Source organism: Daldinia vernicosa (assembly GCF_022497035.1).
Source record: "Daldinia vernicosa strain CBS 139.73 unplaced genomic scaffold F5Y00scaffold_54, whole genome shotgun sequence".
Classification (NCBI taxonomy): Eukaryota; Fungi; Ascomycota; class Sordariomycetes; order Xylariales; family Hypoxylaceae; genus Daldinia; species Daldinia vernicosa.
The window spans coordinates 14479-31614 of NW_025953970.1; the positions used below are offsets into that span (position 1 = coordinate 14479).

A 17136-nucleotide genomic window follows, 5' to 3' on the forward strand; every position below is an offset into this window, starting at 1 on the left:
GGAGACAGCTTACATACATCAATTAATCTAGATCACCGCTCCTAGCGATATGATTCTCACCACTATCGTTTGATGGTGGCGCCTATTGCGTGGACATCGGATATCGTGGTGCTTAGGTGTCCGGGTAGACAACCTGGGCAACTCAGTGGCCTACCCGCCAAGCTCCTCAGTATGAGCGCGTGGCGTAGCTGGAACTGGGTCCCGTTCGTATATATGAGGTGCAGAAAGACGGTGCGGAGAAGTGTCTGGTCTGAATTCTTGTGCCCGTAAGCTCTGGTTCAATTTTTTTTTACTGAGAAATCCGTATTATAGATTTGATCATGCCTTCTAACGAGAAGTTCCAAGCTGGAGAGTCTTACGGAGATGGAGAAAAAGACCCTACAAACTACTTCGCTGATCCTACGAAGATTGCGAGAGATATCTTGGCAGACGGTGTCGGCCTTGCGGGCAAGGTCTCTATCAAAGAGATTGTAGGCCTCATCGAGGAGTTAATACAGGTTGGGCAGCCACTCGATGACAAGAAAGGGTATTGTTAACCCCACAAAGCCTCATACGAATATATCTAATGTGCAATAGCAACACCGAGCTCTTGATTGGCATTTTGACCTCTCTCCCTTCCACGTCAAATGCTAGAGTCCAGCTTACCAACAAGCTCATTGACACCCTTTGGGGTAATCTTCAGCATCCACCACTGAGCTATCTCGGAGGTGATGTTAGGTATGAGGTTGTTGGCTCTTCGGAGTCATCCAGCTCGCAAAATGCAGCACCTAAGCTCGGCGATGCGATCGAGTTTAAGGCACCAGACAGCGATGTCATACTACGGGAGCAGATTCCGCTTGCCCCTGATGGCCTCCACCATTATCGGACACCTGATGGGAGTTACAACAACCCTATACAGCCAAACCTAGGCAGAGCAGGCGCTCCTTATGCCAAGTCGGTGAGAAACACGAAGCGTCTTGCCGGCGTCAGGCCCGACCCGGGTCTACTCTTTGACCTTTTGATGGCACGAGATGATGAACACTTCAAAGAGAACCCGGCCGGTATCTCAGCCATGTTCTATTACCACGCAACTATCATTATCCATGACATCTTCCGAACAAGCCGTACAGATATGAATATATCGGATACCTCGTCGTATCTCGATCTGGCACCCCTTTATGGCTCTTCCCTCAAGGATCAATTAGAGATCCGTACCATGAAGGAGGGTAAACTGAAGCCTGATACCTTCCACGAGAAGCGGCTGCTTGGTCAGCCTGCGGGTGTTAACGTCATGCTGGTCCTCTACAGCCGCTTCCACAATTATGTCGCAGATATTCTACTGAAGATCAACGAAAATGGCCGCTTCACGCTGGAGTGCGGGCCTGATTCTAGCCCAGAAGACAAGGCCCGTGCTATTGCTAAGCAAGATCATGACCTCTTCAACACAGCCCGTTTGATCACTGGTGGGCTGTATATCAATATAAGTTTGCATGACTACCTAAGAGCTATTACAAATACGCACCACTCCAACAGCGACTGGACCCTAGATCCGCGCGTCCAAATTGACAAGCAATTTGACGGCGAGGGCACACCGCGCGGCGTCGGCAACCAAGTCAGCGCCGAATTCAACCTGCTATACAGGTTCCATTCGTGCATTTCTAAGAAAGACGAGCGTTGGATAAACGGCTTCTTCCTAAAGCTCTTCCCAGGCCGTGAAGCGAGTGACCTAGAGAACGTCAGCTGGACGGAGCTCGGCCAGGCTTTGCTTACCTTTGAGAATAATACCCCTAAAGACCCTAGTGTTCGTACCTTCGACGGCCTAGAGCGTCAAGCAGACGGTACGTTTAAGGACGAGGATCTCGTGCGAATCCTCAAGGAGGCCATGGACGATCCCGCTGGCGTCTTTGGCGCACGCACGATCCCAAAGGCCCTCAAGGTCGTCGAAGTCCTAGGAATTATTCAAGGCCGCAAGTGGCAAGTTGCATCTCTAAACGAGTTCCGCGAATTCTTCGGGCTGAAGAAGTGGGATAAGTTCACCGACATCAACTCTGACCCGGACATCGCCAATCTCCTGGAGAAGCTGTACGCGGACCCCGACATGGTCGAGCTCTATCCGGGACTCATGATCGAAGATATCAAACCTGTCCGGAACACGGGCTGCGGTATCCAGCCGACGTATTCACTAGGCCGCGCTGTGCTGTCCGACGCAGTCACCCTTGTGCGCTCGGATAGGTTCAATACGCTTGACTATAACGTCTCCAACCTAACAAGCTGGGGATACAACGAAGTACAGCCAGATTCTAAGACCTTAGGAGGGTCTATGGCATGTAAGTACTTTCTTGAGCTCAATTCCTTTGCTTCATGTTCTACCTCAGGGGCAAGTCGGACTCAATTAGGAGTTACCATTCTTAAGATATACCTTACCTTTTAGATATCTCTCTTGAAGAAGTAACTAATCATCAATGCTATAGACAAACTAATCCAGCGAGGTCTTCCTGGTTGGTTCCCTTACAACTCAGTAGCCGTCATGCAACCCTTCTACACGAAGAAGGCCAACACGGCAATTGCCAAAGAACTTGGCACTCTCGACCAATACACTGATAAAGATCCACAGCCGCCGAGGAAGCCTGTGGTACTATTCACCAGCTCGGCTATCAAGCAAGTTCTCGACAAACATACAGAGTTCCTCATCCCCTGGGCCTCTCCCCTTAACGATATTTTTACGGGTAAGAATAAGAAGGACGTCAGTTGGTACATGTTAGCCGGCGACGGCCCAGAAAACATAGCCAACCGCACAAATGTGCTCAAGGCGATGAGTAAAGTCCCAGATATCACCGGTGCTATCCAGAGGTTCGTCGAGAGCGAAGGATCGAAGCTCATCCAGAAGGAGACGTTTCAGCTCAAGAAGGGCCTCAACCAGATCGATCTGATCCGCGACGTCGCCATCCCGCTCAACGCTCAGCTACTCGCTGACCTGTTCTACTTTGACCTCAAGACCGACGAGAACCCGCAGGGCTCACTTGGTGCCGCGGAGCTGTATGGACACCTCCTGGATATCCGTATCTGGGGCGTCAATAACAACGATCCCGGACAGGCTTGGAACCGCCGTCGCAAGGCGCAGGAGAGTGCTAAGATCATTATTGATACCACTAGGAAGATTGTCGATGAAGTCGCTCTTACGCGCGGCGTGATTGGCTCGGTGGTCACGGGCACGGTAGGACGAAAGGCCACTCTTAAGCGTGGCTCCCTGCGCTCTTGTGGTCACGAGCTTGTCGAACAGCTCTTGAAGCACGATAATCCCGAGAGAGTGACTGACATACTATGGCTTACTTCCTTTGGTGGAATCGGAGTTGTTGTCACGGCGGTAAGTTGCCTACAGCCAGCCACCCTCCCCAACACGTAGGTATTGCCTACGCCCGCTAATATATTCCCCCTGATTACAGTTCTACGATATCATGGAGTTCTTCCTGCGCAAGGAGAACGCGTCCATCTGGGCGGAGATCCAGGCCCTTGCGCAGAAGAACGACATCGATACTATTCGCGCCTACGTCCTCGAAGCTCAGCGCCTCACGAGCACACAGCGCACCATGCGCGTCGCGACGAAGCCGGACGAGCTCGAGGGAAAGCAGATCCAGCCGGGTAACTTTGTCGTATTGCTGCTCGTAAGTTGTCTACCCCTAACATCATCTACCCCCCCCACCCCCCCTTTTCTTTCCTCTTCTATCTCTCCCATCTCCATCTCCCTATATTTTATTTACCCTTACGCCAAAACCAAGCCAAAAAACTAACCACCTCACCACCACCGCCCAGGGAGAAGCCGGCCGCAATCCCTCCGACGTCCCCAACGCAGACAAATTCGACCCGAAGCGCGAGAGCGGCCCCGTGTCGCCGTACAGCTACGGGCAGCACGAGTGCGTGCTGAAGCACCTCATCCCGACCTTCCTCGCGGGCTTGGTCAAGCTCACGGCTGACCTGAAGCAACTACGTCCCGCGCCGGGCCAGATGGGCCAGGTCAAGACGATCCAAGTCGGCACCGATAAGGCGTATCTGAATGATAGCTGGTCGTACCTCGCCTTCGACGCTAGTAGTACGTTTTCTCCGTCTCCTATTCTTACCCCTCCCTTTGCTAACACCCCAACAGCATGGAAGGTCCACTTCGACGGCCACGGACAGGGCGGCTTCGAGGGCGAGAGGCAGCCTACTGCGGCGATGGAGCTGCAGGAGTATTACCACCGGATCCAGAAGGCTAAGGATAAGTTGTTGGGTTAAGCACCTGGCCTACCCCAGGTAGGTACTAGGTGAGGAAGCTTATACTCGAATAGCTTAAAATTGTTAGGAAATCGGGTTGGAGAATGGAGACAAAACCTACGATATGAAAAAAATGAAATTAGTAAGTCTTCGTTAATAAAAGGTGTGTTGCAAAAACTACGCTGCAGTATTTACGCCTTATATTGTGACAAGATGTGACTCTGGTATAACTTGTAATTTGTCGTCGTAGAATCCTGTTAGTTCGACGTTGGAATTGTTTTCAGTTTATAATCATATATCATATAAATAATACCATATTTGCTCTTCATACTCATTCAATTGCAAATCCAACTTCGAAAAGTCACCATACATCGTCGCTCATCAAATAATATTTGGTATCATATAAACTAATCCTCTTCCCCCCAACATCAATATCTCACATACTCAATATCATCGTAGCCCCTAAGCCTTGGAATCCCCCGCCGCAGCAGCACCGCCCACAGCCCCAGCGGTCCCAGCACCAGCGCCAGCAGCCAGAGTCGATTTCTTGACTAGCTTCAGGCCCGCGAGGGCATACACGAGGCCTTCGACGCTGAGAATTACGACAAGCGTAACCAAAGCGCCGATGACGCCGGCAACGGGGAGCGAAATGCCGTTACTGGACGTAGTAGCTGCCGCGCCATCGCCGCTATCGCTACCAGAATCACCTGACGAAGACGCCGCTGCGCTCGCACAGATACCCGTCGTATTTCCACAGGCTTGGCACCACGCGGCCGTATCCCCAATGGCAAACTTGTTGATCTCGGCTGCGAAATCGTTCCACGGGAGCGGGGACTGTCCCCGCCCAAATAGCGGGAACTCGCGGGGCGTGTGCTGGGCCGCGGACCCGTTCGCCACTAGGAAGCGGACGGAGACGTCGTCGACGCTGGGGTACGAAGTGGTGGTGGTCGCGCTGGCGTTGGTGACGAGCTCGAAGACGATGGACGACGCGTAGTCTACTACGCCGGTGAAGTCGGCGGATAGCTTGTCGAGCTGTGCGAGCCCGAAGAAGGACATGAAGGATGCGTAGGCGCCGAATTGGATGCCGACGGGGGTCTGGCCGTGGCTGGTCAGCGTGGAGTTGAGCTGCTGCAGGATCTGCGCGGCAAGCGTGGCGCCGGCAACAGCACGGATCGGGTCGCTGCTGTTGTACGCCAGGTTCCACTCGTGAGCGTCGGCGAGAGTCCTAAGCTCGAACAGAGTGTCGTTCGTAAGCAGGTTGTCAGACGGGATGGTCTGGTTGTGGATGGTAGCCACGTTAATCAGGTCGAAGATGGTATACGCGTTTTTGAAGTTGGCCTGGCTGGCGCTGAAGGTGCCGTTGATAACGGGTAGAAGACCGCTGTAGAAGGACCGGGTGCGGTCTAGCGTGCTGACGAACTCGTTGGACTGCAAGTAGTTGTTGGAGCTCACCACGGCGTTGGCGCAGCCGGAACCGCCCTGCAGCCACTCGTTGTTCTCCGAGTTGGCGTTCGAGGAGGCGGTCGACGATACGCCGACAGGGATGTACTGGTACCCGCCGAGCGGAGCCTGGACCTCGGACTTGTTGGCCAGTATGGACACGCCGTTGTCGCCGGCGGGTGGGTAGATGCCCTGGAGGAAAGCCAAGGCGGAGCTCTGAAGCACGGAGTCCGCGGGAGAGATGACGCTTAGCTGCGTGGGCACAGCGATGTCGTTGCTCAAGCCGACGATAGGCGAGCTGGCGTCGGACGCGACGTATTTGCTGCGGTAGTAGCTGCCAGACTGGAAGACCTGGTCGGCGCCCAACGCAGTCAAGTTCGTCGGCGCGAGACTTTTAGGAGTCCGATCCCCGTGGCGATGGAAGATGTAAACGCCGAGGACGGTCTCGCCCCTTGCGAGCGGCAGAGCTGCCGACGAGAGCAAAAGCGTCTTTAACTGCATAGCGAACCCGTGCTATCATCCACTCACTGTCCTTACAACATATATTCCCTAATCCCTAATAGATTGATAGTTGGGACTTCAAGCGCACCAAACTAGGGACATAGGAGAGTAGCAATCCGACGAGCTTCGAAGAAGAGAAGAAAAACTCGTGGGAAGAGTCACATTGGAGGAGTATTTGAAGTATTTGAAGTATCCTCCAAACAGCGCGCAGCCCCGCTCCTCGCAGGGTTGCAGCAGATGCAGCAGATGCAGCGTATAGACTTAACGTTAACCCGGATAGCGAACAAATCGCTAGCGACAGCCGCGTGCGGGACGGCTGGTCGGCGCATTTCCAATATTCCAATATCTAATAGGGCGAACCTCGACCGACCTGCCTAGTCCGGACATCAGCCCAGTTTAGAGTCTGGAAAACCTTGCCAACGCTCGCCGGGAGGGTGCCAAGAGCGGATCTATCACCGTCGGATTGGCCAATCATAGTTAGAGAGGGTGAATTTCTTGCATATCTCGCATCTCCGCTGTAGGTCCGGGAGGGTCCGAAAACCCCACTTGCTTCCGGGCCTTACTAACCTGCTAACATGTTTGAGCTTATAAAATCTGAGAGATCGCTAGATCGGAGGCGAAGTGGGTTGTTGCTGAAATGGAAAGGTGAAAGTGATAGGTACTAACCAGGTAGAAATACGATTTTGGATTAAGATTTGTGAAGGAAATATGATAACTATGATAAGCTATAAATCTTGCTCTTTAAGGGAGCTAAATCTATCTGATGCCGTTAGACTAGTTTTAAAGCATGTGATGACAATGCAGGTTTATAGACTTGAAGAAAAGTACTATTAATAAAGTCGGAAAGGAACCCCAAGAAGAATTAATAGATGATATGTTTCTACATAATTACCTGCTACCGTAGCTTATAATATAATCACATCATATAATGTGCTGGGATATGAAATAATATTCTGGAAAGCGCAATTAATAAATTTGCAAACAGAACATTATAAGAACTCCCCAAGGCTATATACTATAGTTATCATAATGAGAAAAAGGGGCAAGAAACAAGTTTCAGTCCTTCTTACTACCTAGGAACTTCATTTTCAAACCCTTTACATGAGAATTACTAAAGCTAGATACAAATCTTAGGATGGCATCACTGTTAACTCGTGCCTTGATCACGTCCTATACAATGGGAACATGTAAAACAGATACTCAACATATTAAAATGGTCATTAATCCAAGAGGAGTGACAATGTAAACAAACCAATGCTTTCCACCCCAACCTAACCACCTACACCCACCCACCCATCTATCTACCCAAGTATACACTACACCACTCCCCCTCCAAACTCCACATTCCATAACATTATCCACCGCAATAAATCCGTATTATCCCAGCAACACCTCCCTACCTACAACCCTCCACCCATCCTCGCCCTTACCCGCACCTCCTCCCCACTCATCAACGCTTAGCAATCCCACAAGTCTCCAGACACTGCTCCACCCCCAGCGCAACACCAGCGCTAATAATCCCGCGGAACTTATCGACGTCGGCGCCCTCGATGTGGTTACCGGCCGCGGCGCGGATCGTCTCGTCCCCTAGGGCCAGGTATGCCTGGGCGATGGTGTTGGCGCCGAAGTCGTCGCTCGACAGGGGCGCGATGAACGTTGCGTCGTCGCAGGTGGGGTTGAATTGCGTGTGCAGGGCGCCCGTGTAGTAGGGGGTCGCTTCTAGGAACGGGAGTTTAGTTAGTTAGTTAGCGCGACCGTCCGTCTTTTTAAACTCTTCGGTCTTAGGAAAAGGGGGATGGGATAGGTTGTGGGAGGTGAGGTATAGTATAAGTTAAGTACGTACGCAATTCTTCGATGGTGTTCATGATATCGCGGGGCTTCTTGTCCGCGTTCTCGACGCCGTTCTCGACGACCATCTCCGACGCGACTTTGCCCTTGACCACGACGAGGAGCTCCGCGGCGCGGTTGTGCACGTGCGGGGTGTTGAAGCCGCACGGGCCGAGGAAGCCGACGGCCATGCCGATGCCGGTGCCGGTTAGAGCTGGGAAGGCCTTGCGCGTGGCTAGGACTACCTCGCCGCCCTGGCCCGGGCCGAACTTGCGCGCTCTGTTGAAGTCGAACACGAAGTCGGAGTCGTCTTTGAGGATGTTGTTGACGGCGTCGGCGCGAGTGTCCGAAAGTAGGATCTGCTGGACTTTGCTTAGGCCCGTCGGCGCGGCGGTGGGACTTTCGGTATTGGCTGTGGGTGCTGGGATATCGCCCGTGGCGGATGCAACGGCTTCCTCTGCCGTGGAGCTAGTTTGGAAATAGCTCAACGAGACGTGGTAGTGCGAGCTAGAAGAAGCCTCGTGAGGGGCCCAGCCAGTTGCAGTTCCGTGGATGCTCGGGGTCGTGTGAGAACCCGAGTCTGTCTTGGCCCAGCGCGATTCATCGCGCCTGTTGGCCGGTGCGGCTGAAGCAATGGAGCAAAAAGCCAAGATGGCTGCGATAGTACCGGTCTTGAACATTATGATGATATTAGGGGTAATTAAGACGACTTGGTAGTTGAGAGAAGATTGGTCTTAGAGGATAGCCGTGCCGGTATCTATCTATTAAGCAGGATAGGAATAGAGGTAAGGAAATAAGAAAAAACAGAATAAGAGGAAACGGAAAGCTTTAAGTTGGCTTTATAGCTAATGGCGATGATAAGAAAAGACTTCCATCGTGAAAATTTGCTCAAGTCTTTATATCCGTCTCCTTTCAAAGTCACGACGAGTAAACCTCGAGCGAGTAAACCAATACCATCACTCGCGTAGGTATTATTAGACTTTAGCAGATGCCAGCCGCTCCCTTCTGGAAGCTGGACGTCCCGGCAGGCGGAGCAAGACCGGCTTGCCAAGTTCCCGGGCCCGGGTCGACGGTAATAAGCTACCGGGAAAGCACATGATTGGACGCGGCGGGAGGCGTAGCAGTAGCGGAAAAAAAAAAAAAAAAAAGACAAAAATATCAACGGCGCTAGCAAATGTTAGTAATACACGTGTGTATGTAGGTAGGGCTGGGTAATGACGTCTATGTAATAAACCAATCGTAGATGAAATGTGCTTTGCGATTTGGTGCTTACATACTTCAGACGTGTGTTGGCTTGGCGCGCGCGCTCTCGGACTTTGAAGATACGACGAGATAGCCGTATCGATCGAAGAGAGGTGGATAACTAGAAACACTACGGCTTTTATTTTTGGTTTAAGACTAGGTGTATCTTGGAGAAGATCCTAACTGATGATAGTACATTTTTAAAGGTCTTATTTTAACTCTTGTTTTCTTGTTTCTTTTGATATTAGGTTTTACGAGTCCGTATAGTTAACTAAGAGAATAGAACGAGGTTTACGAATTTTAAAGGTATAAGAAATTTTAAGCATATGTTAGTTGGCTGAAGTAAACCACGTGGTATAAAGCTCGCCCCTAGATCAATTAATATAATTGATCTCTGGTAATTGGTAAAGCTTTAATCATTATGTGATTACAGCTGATCTAGGTTGATAAGAACTCAATTAAGAGAAGTAGTTTAGCTTCTCAAAGTCTACCTAAACCTTAGTAAGTACCTCTTATTTCCGGTGAAAGATTGCATTTTTTAGCATTAAACGAGAAACAACTTTGACTTTGAATTAGTTATAGTTAATCTAATCAACTTGTTAGTTCACCCATCTATAGCTGTATAGAAGTGAATCTCATCAGTTGAGGTTGATTTAACTAGACGCATCTTTACGATACCGCTCTTTTGTATGAATACGAGGTCCCAGCGCCTCATTAAGCCCTAAACTGGAGATCAGCACTGACAATTATACAGCTCCATAACGCTAACCTTTTGGAAGATAACGTTTGATTGCCTTCCCACCGAAAATTGCACGTGCTCGAGATCTCACTGCGGTTCTTTCAGATCTTGTCACAAATATGTGTCAGCCCTTACCTGTGCTTGCGAGAGCTGGTAGCGAGCTTACTTCTTTGCGGTTAGCGGAGTCGAACAACACCATGGTTCCGAGTATTGATGAGCCCAGCAATAATTGTAGTATGCATATGTTGAATGCCCTCGGTGGTCGATTATTATTTAGTGCGCATTTGATGTCTTGAATAGGTCGTGGAAGGGAAATGCAATGTGGGATGAATGTTGAAGGTGAGAACGTTGTAAGTACTATTCCGTACAAGGTAGATTATATATTTAGTCGAGGGATTGAAATCCTACCGGAGGATAATACTCAATTTTGGTTGAGGTGATTGAATCTTCACGTGAGACCCATGCCGTAGCTGTATGTACTATGTAGTGTATGTTTCTTGCATGTTTCCTGCATGGATTCGCGTTAGACTTCAAGTTAGCTACCAGGTATATACCTACATATTGCAGTGTAACGGTGTAGTAAGCCGCATGCGGCATGCCAGTTCTTTTATTCCGCCAAATCCTAGGGAGGATGTCGAGAAGTAATTTACGCAAGTAGTCCAACGCACCTTGCAGCGTTGCAATATGAAGATACTGGGTAGCATCTTTACGCCTTAACGCCTACTCTTTGATTTGGGCCATACAGCCAGCTCCTAGATCACATCAAGACGCGTGCGCTACGCGCGAGGTTGCATCTAGAAGAAAGAAATTCAATGTTGGCATTCTACATTCTACGTGGACTCGCACTTCGAAGAACACGTAGGGATAAGTTTGGGTTTCCTTAGGCCCTAGTCAGGAGTTGTTGATCTATTGCAGAAAACGGCCCATGTAGTTGCGACTAGGTAGTATCAGCATCGTTCGTTGGTATATTGGCACCATGTCCATATTAGTGTATTTCATCGTCTTAATGGTTACCTAGTTATATCGCTAGATATTGCACCGTGGACGCCTTCGAATTTCTGGCGACTTACCTATGTCGATCAAATCGCGCACCGTCTTTTCGCGTTGGTTCCTGCATTAGTGTACAGCCCGTCGGAGTGAGGGTATTGGTAGAATATGATAGGTGATCTTGGGGAAAAATTGAAAAGAATGGGAAATTCGACAGAGCGTTCCGGTAGTTGCACGCTCTCCACTCGTCCAGATTTGGGAAGTGGATCCGTACCTGCATTTAGTTCATTTATCCTAGTGACCTGTCATTGGCTAGCCTTTCAAGAAATTTCAATAAGCTCGGGGGTACCGGCCAATGATAGCGATGGTATATTGCGCTAACTCGCTAGAGGTGCTCACTAGGAAAGCCCCTAGGTACGCTAGAGTTGAGCCCTGCTTTAACCTGCCCAATGCGCCCCGTCTCCTGTTTTCCTCTCTCTCTTACACCCCCGTCCGCCCCGTTTGCCGTCTCCGCTGTCTCTCCTTCTCCTTTGCTGGAGTCGTCGTTTCTCCGTCTTTTCGTGCATCGCGGCCCAAGTCACTCCTTATTTGGCTTCCTCTTCGCTCGCTCTCTCTTTTCCTTGTTTATTGTCAGTCACTATCGTGGAGATTCGTCTCCCTGTCACTCTTTTGAAGTAAATACAAACGTTCGTTCAAGGACTTACGAAGTCCTATCAATCGCAAAACCCAGTTTTGTTGCGCATCTCACGACTATGCTTAAGGACCTACCGATCGATCGTCGTCTTAATAATTGTTGATCTCGTTGATCAGTTGCTGCGCTAGTAGAGGGGCGTCTACCTTTAGCTTCACTAATTTAGAGCATATACTCTCTTGACACGAAAATAATTACTGGGAATCATGAAGATCACAACGATACAAGCCGCCGTTGGGTCGGCAGTACTCTTCTTGAATGCTCAGCAATGCGCTGCCACCGCTCAGCATCGCCATCACCATCTGCATCTGGAGAAGAAGCATGGTCACAGTCACATCCCTAGCCGTGTTGGCATTCAAAATGCCTACAACCCAAAGTACAGCGAGCGAAACAGTTCCGCGCTCGTGTCGCGAGATGGCAAGAAGAAGTGCCAATTCCCAGAAGATAAGGGTCTATTTGCTGTCACTCCGTCTGAGATGAACGGCGGCTGGGCCCTGGCCCCCGATCAAGAGTGCGTCTCGGGCACTTGGTGCCCTATCGCTTGCCCTCCTGGTAAAGTCATGGCGCAATGGAAACCGGGCACACATTACACCTTTCCCGAATCAACTGTGAGTATTTGTCCCCCTACGGTCTCGTTGTGAAAAGTAGCTGACTGGTCGTAGTATGGTGGTGTTTATTGCAACGATGATGGTGAAATTGAGGTTCCCTTTAAGAATAAGGATTGGTGTGTTGACGGTACTGGTACGGTGGAGGCTGTGAACAAAGCCGGAAAGGTCGTTTCCTTCTGCCAGACTTGCCTCCCGGGCTACGAAGATATGATCATTCCTACCGATGTCTTTGACACCGCTACTCTAGCTGTTCCGGACCTGTCTTATTGGGACTCGACCGCAGCTCAGTAAGTATTGCCTCGATTGAGTTGATATTCTTAGCTAACATACATAGTTACTATATCAATGCCCCCGGTGTCAGCGCCGATGAAGGATGCCATTGGGGTGACGAATCGAAACCCATTGGTAATTGGTCTCCGTACGTTGCCGGAGCGAATACCGTCGGAGACGGAGACACATTCGTCAAACTCGGAATAAACCCGGTGTGGCAAGACTCGGCACTTTTCGATACGAAACCAGACTTTGGTCTTAGAGTGGAATGCCCGGAAGGAGGCTGCAACGGAGCAAAATGCGAAGTTGACGGGTCCGGTGTTCGGAGCGATAACAAAGCATCTGGTGCTGGTGGCTCGGACTTCTGCGTTGTAACAGTACCCAAGGGTACCAAAGCTAACATTGTTGTTTTTAACCTGGATGGCTCGGGAGGGGATGCTGAACCATCAAGCTCTTCGCAAGCTGCGTCTTCGTCTGAGCCCACTTCTACTCAGGCTTCTAGTACATCGAGCACTTCTACATCCAGCTCTGCGCCACCGACGACGACGTCAACTTCGACTTCTTCGACTTCTTCAACATCTTCAACATCTTCGACATCTTCAACGATTAGTTCCACGTCAAGCTCTTCTTCATCGTCATCGAGTTCGTCGGTAATTAGCACATCGACAAGCAGTAGCTTCGTTACCAGCAGTTATGCGACAACTTCAAGCCAGGCAAGCAGCACAAGCGCTTCGGCGTACATAGCTGGTATTTTCCAGGAAAACGCGACATCCATCACCAGCTTTACCCGGAGTTCGCCTTCCTCGACTCCGGTTCCCATTCTCACCGATGAAGGGGAAGTTTCGGGAGATTCAAACAAGAATGAAGGCGCAGGTCAGCGACAAGGTGGTGCTGCTGTTGCAGGCCTGATTGTTGCGTTTGTGGCCGCTACCTACCTACTTTGAGGCGATTAGGCGGTTAAGCATGTTGGATACGACACGAATCTTCTTCATTTTGCCTATATATCTTGACCGGTGTCTAAAAGCTTTGGCGTTTCTGTCCCGGCTATTATGACATTGGTCATTGTTGCGGTGCGGACCCCGTATCGCTGCCGGAATTGTCGATATATCTTGCCACATCGGTACAACTATATACGCACTTATTTCCGTACATTTTACGGCTTCGGTCTTTGACTAGAGCTGGTTACATATAACGAATCATCTATTTAGTAGTGTTTATTATTTATTCCTCAACTGGTAATCTCAAGTCCCTTCTTGGATATCGTTCTTGAGCTACGTACCTTTTTACCTTCTTACTATACCCCATTTTGCGAACAACGCCTGTGATTGGCGGTTTGGAGCCTTTTTTTTTCTCCCTTGGCGGGAACGAGATCCCGGATGCGGTCCGGGAAGAAAGGGATTTAAATATCTTCTCGACGGAGGAAGCTTTGGTAGGAGGAGCGAGGTTTGGAGCCAAGAGATACACGACCAAGACGACACGCGAATCAGATTTGCAAAATTTTTTTTTTTTTTGCTTATGAAAAATATCGAGGCTTTTTCGGAGGGCGCCGCGGCAGGGGAGTCCGCGGGCAATTGGGAAATATTTTTTGCTGGGGGGTTGGGTTTAACTATATAGTCATATGTTTGGCTGATGCGGTCGAGATCTAGATCCCCCGCTTCTTGTGGATATACCTTGTCTTCTGCGGCGACGTGCCGGCAATGGCATTTGATAGCGTTGAATGAGATTCGTCGGTTGAGATGAGCTGCTGGTTCTTTGGGTAACTGATTTGACGTGACTGTTGAGTTGGACATGTGTATTATGTGAATGTTGCTAATAGATATACGATGTGTAGGTTTCTGCAATGCGCTTAAGCATGGTTTGGTCGTATTTAATAGAGGCTATTGATGCATTTATTTGAGAATAACTTCGGGCTGGTCGTAACTAAGACTTATAGAATATAACTGTTAGGAATAAAAAGGTAGTTAGAGAGAGAGGCATTTACATTTAAACTCGACTGCTAGTTTTAGTCTGACCATTAGTTAGACTCAAGACGGTGATGAGTCTTGATAAATTATCCCTTGAGAAGATAGGGGGGAAGGGGCGGGTAGTTTGGTGATTTTCTTACTGCCCGACCTTTCTCTTCTCTACCCTGACTCTATTCTTCGTAAGTATAAACTATGGTAATTTTACCGAGTCATTTTTACATTGATGATTACCTACCTGTGTACCTAGGTATGTATTCCATAAATTGGATAGATTAATTGTATTACTCGTATCAACTATATAGTATAGTATAGTCTCCTCACCCGTACATTATAAGGGCATTAGGTTAGGTATCTTGAAAGTTCCAAGGCATCTCTAATAGGGGTATAAAAGGGGCTTCTACTCCTAACTTAACAAATACCTTTCATATCAAGTACAATGTTCAGTCCTAAAGTACCTAAGGTATATTAATTCCACCCCAACCATACGAAGGCATTAACTTAATACCACTTTCGTCGCCGCGCACACACATGGGATTCCGTATGCAATCTCTCAGCACCCCGTCCGTCTATCGTAAGATACCAATAGACAGCCAAGTACTTATTTGTTAACCCCCCATCCATCCATCTCCATCATCAAAACCTCACAATAGTAACCCTCCCATTACCATCCTCACCAACAACCCACCGCTCATCCCCCGCTATCTTCCCCCGCCCCATCAGCTCCCACCACATCTCATCCGCAAACCTAACCTCCACCACCAAATCCCCATCCCCATCCCCATCCTCTTCTCTTTCCCCTCCTATCTCCCCCCTTACCCTCTTCACCTCCATCTCCCTCGACCCCATCAATATATCCTGCTCCTGCTCCTGCTCCTCCAGCATACTAATCTTCGGCAGGACAAAACTCGACAGCGCCTCCATGATAAAGCACTGCCGCGCCACGACCCTGACCCCCGCCCGCGCATCCACCGCATCGCTCACCGTCAGATACGGAAACTCTTCGTGCCGCCAGCACGGCGCCCACCCCGGCCACAGGCGTCCCTCCTCGTCGCCCGACAACAAGCGCGCATCGTTGCCCAGGATCCGCGCTAGCGAGCCCGCCCGCGGGCAGAAGCTCATGTGCACGTCGCCGTCGGCGCAGCACTCGTCGAACCACCGGGGCCCCGCGCCCGAAAACGGGACCCCCGTGCACCGCACCAGGTGGTGCCGCGGCGGCGACAGGCTGGCGTGCCGGCCCGCCAGCCACCGGTGCTCTTCCTCGTGCACGTACACGTTCGCCTCGTCGACGCGGATTTCCCTGATCGACGGCGTGTATCGCTGGCGCAAGCCCAGGAACTCGAGATCGCGGCGCGAGAACTTCTTGACGAGGGCTGGTCCCGGCGGGTTGGGAATAATAATAATCTTGTTAGTGTTAGCGCTGCTGCCTGGATCTAACGACGGGCGGCGGCGCGTTGTTGACGGGTGCGAAATATCCCACACGATAAGCTCTTCGCGCGGGTCGATCAGCCACGGCGATCTGCGGTCGGGTTGCCACGAGTACAGCGCGTAATGCGTCGCCGTGTGTGCCGAGAAGAAGCGGTCGTTGTCGTCCAGCGGTAAGTTCAGGGAAAGAATCTTCCACTCGCAGCGGAGCGCGATATCCCACTCCCCCCAGCCCTCGTTCGAACCCTCTTCCCCGCGCCGCCGGACATCAAACGCCGTCGCAAAATGCCCATACGACTTCTCCCCCGTATCAAACGAATACACCCCAATCTCCTTGCACCACTCAAACACCAGCACCCCCTCGCCAAGCCTCAGCCTGCGGACAATCTTCCCCTTCCCATCAAACGGGACGTCGAACACCCGCCTCGTCTCGAGATCATACGCGACCCAGCGCCGCGCGACCACCTCCTGGTACACCAGCAGCCCCTCGTCGACCGACCACGTGGTATCCGGGTACTGAAACGGCGCGGTATGATCGTCCCACCTCAACCAGCGCTCCCAAGGCGGAACGCCCCGGAACCCGGCCGAGCCCTCCCTCACGACGTCGATCTTCTCGACGAGCCGCGGCTTCGCGGCGCGCAGGTAGAAATACCGTCTCGCCACATCGGCAAACACGCCTGCCCAGTCCGGGTTCGCGCCTTCGTCCCCGGCGCGCATCTCGCGCGAGCGCGGAAAGTGGCGCGTCATGAAGTTGTGGGACGCCACGGCGTCCGTGAAGGCCGCGTGCCAGGCGCGGCTGACGCGGCGGGAGAGGATGATGTCCTGCGGGGCGAGGAACCGTGCTATGATGACGAAGAGGTCGAGGGGGAGGTCTGTTAGGTCTTTGGGTTTGGACGGGGTATTGATGCCGATATTGGCACCAAATCCATTACCATTGCTATTGTTATTGCCATTTCCATTTCTAATTCCATTTCCGTACTTGGTCACACCAGGATTGTTAGGCTGGGAGGTAAGATTGGTTTCCATCGTAGTGGTTATATAAGTAAAATTTGATGTACGAATCGGAGGTGTAGGAGCAATATAATGGGTCCCCCCCTCCCTCTCCCCCCCCCCCCCCCCCAGGTACGTCAGTGTCTTGATTAACTCCGAAGATCCGGCGGAGGAGGCGGGGCGTTGCGGCCGGGTACGGCTTACCGCATTTTCCGGTGCAAAGCCGAC

The 17136-nt window shown here is 50.9% G+C and overlaps 5 protein-coding genes across 5 annotated transcripts; 2 read left to right on the plus strand and 3 right to left on the minus strand.

Moving 5' to 3' along the window:
- Nucleotides 1-320: 320 nt before the first annotated feature.
- On the plus strand, nt 321-4407 carry F5Y00DRAFT_272754 (heme peroxidase; the record flags this gene model as incomplete). Its single annotated transcript, XM_048013044.1, has 6 exons — nt 321-526; nt 577-2306; nt 2451-3343; nt 3423-3641; nt 3790-4066; nt 4121-4407. 6 exons carry the CDS (start codon nt 321-323, stop codon nt 4246-4248), a joined length of 3453 nt encoding a protein of 1150 aa, XP_047861494.1. The 3' UTR covers nt 4249-4407.
- A 60-nt stretch (nt 4408-4467) lies between these two features.
- Nucleotides 4468-6553, minus strand: F5Y00DRAFT_245868 (phosphoglycerate mutase-like protein). Its single transcript, XM_048009046.1, has one exon. The coding sequence runs from the start codon at nt 6166-6168 to the stop codon at nt 4690-4692; it is 1479 nt and encodes a 492-aa protein (XP_047861495.1). The 5' UTR covers nt 6169-6553; the 3' UTR covers nt 4468-4689.
- Nucleotides 6554-7581: 1028 nt separating this feature from the next.
- F5Y00DRAFT_272758 (RmlC-like cupin domain-containing protein) lies at nt 7582-8822 on the minus strand. The gene is made up of 2 exons (XM_048013045.1): nt 8012-8822; nt 7582-7887 (listed from the first exon to the last, which is right to left on the minus strand). The coding sequence occupies exons 1-2, from the start codon at nt 8673-8675 to the stop codon at nt 7619-7621; spliced, it is 933 nt and encodes a 310-aa protein (XP_047861496.1). The 5' UTR covers nt 8676-8822; the 3' UTR covers nt 7582-7618.
- A 2926-nt stretch (nt 8823-11748) lies between these two features.
- Nucleotides 11749-13646, plus strand: F5Y00DRAFT_164710 (uncharacterized protein). The gene is made up of 3 exons (XM_048004764.1): nt 11749-12262; nt 12317-12549; nt 12597-13646. The coding sequence occupies exons 1-3, from the start codon at nt 11861-11863 to the stop codon at nt 13474-13476; spliced, it is 1515 nt and encodes a 504-aa protein (XP_047861497.1). The 5' UTR covers nt 11749-11860; the 3' UTR covers nt 13477-13646.
- Nucleotides 13647-14759: 1113 nt separating this feature from the next.
- On the minus strand, nt 14760-16944 carry F5Y00DRAFT_272760 (uncharacterized protein; the record flags this gene model as incomplete). The annotated part of the gene is made up of 1 exon (XM_048013046.1): nt 14760-16944. The coding sequence occupies one exon, from the start codon at nt 16942-16944 to the stop codon at nt 15130-15132; it is 1815 nt and encodes a 604-aa protein (XP_047861498.1). The 3' UTR covers nt 14760-15129.
- Nucleotides 16945-17136: the final 192 nt, after the last annotated feature.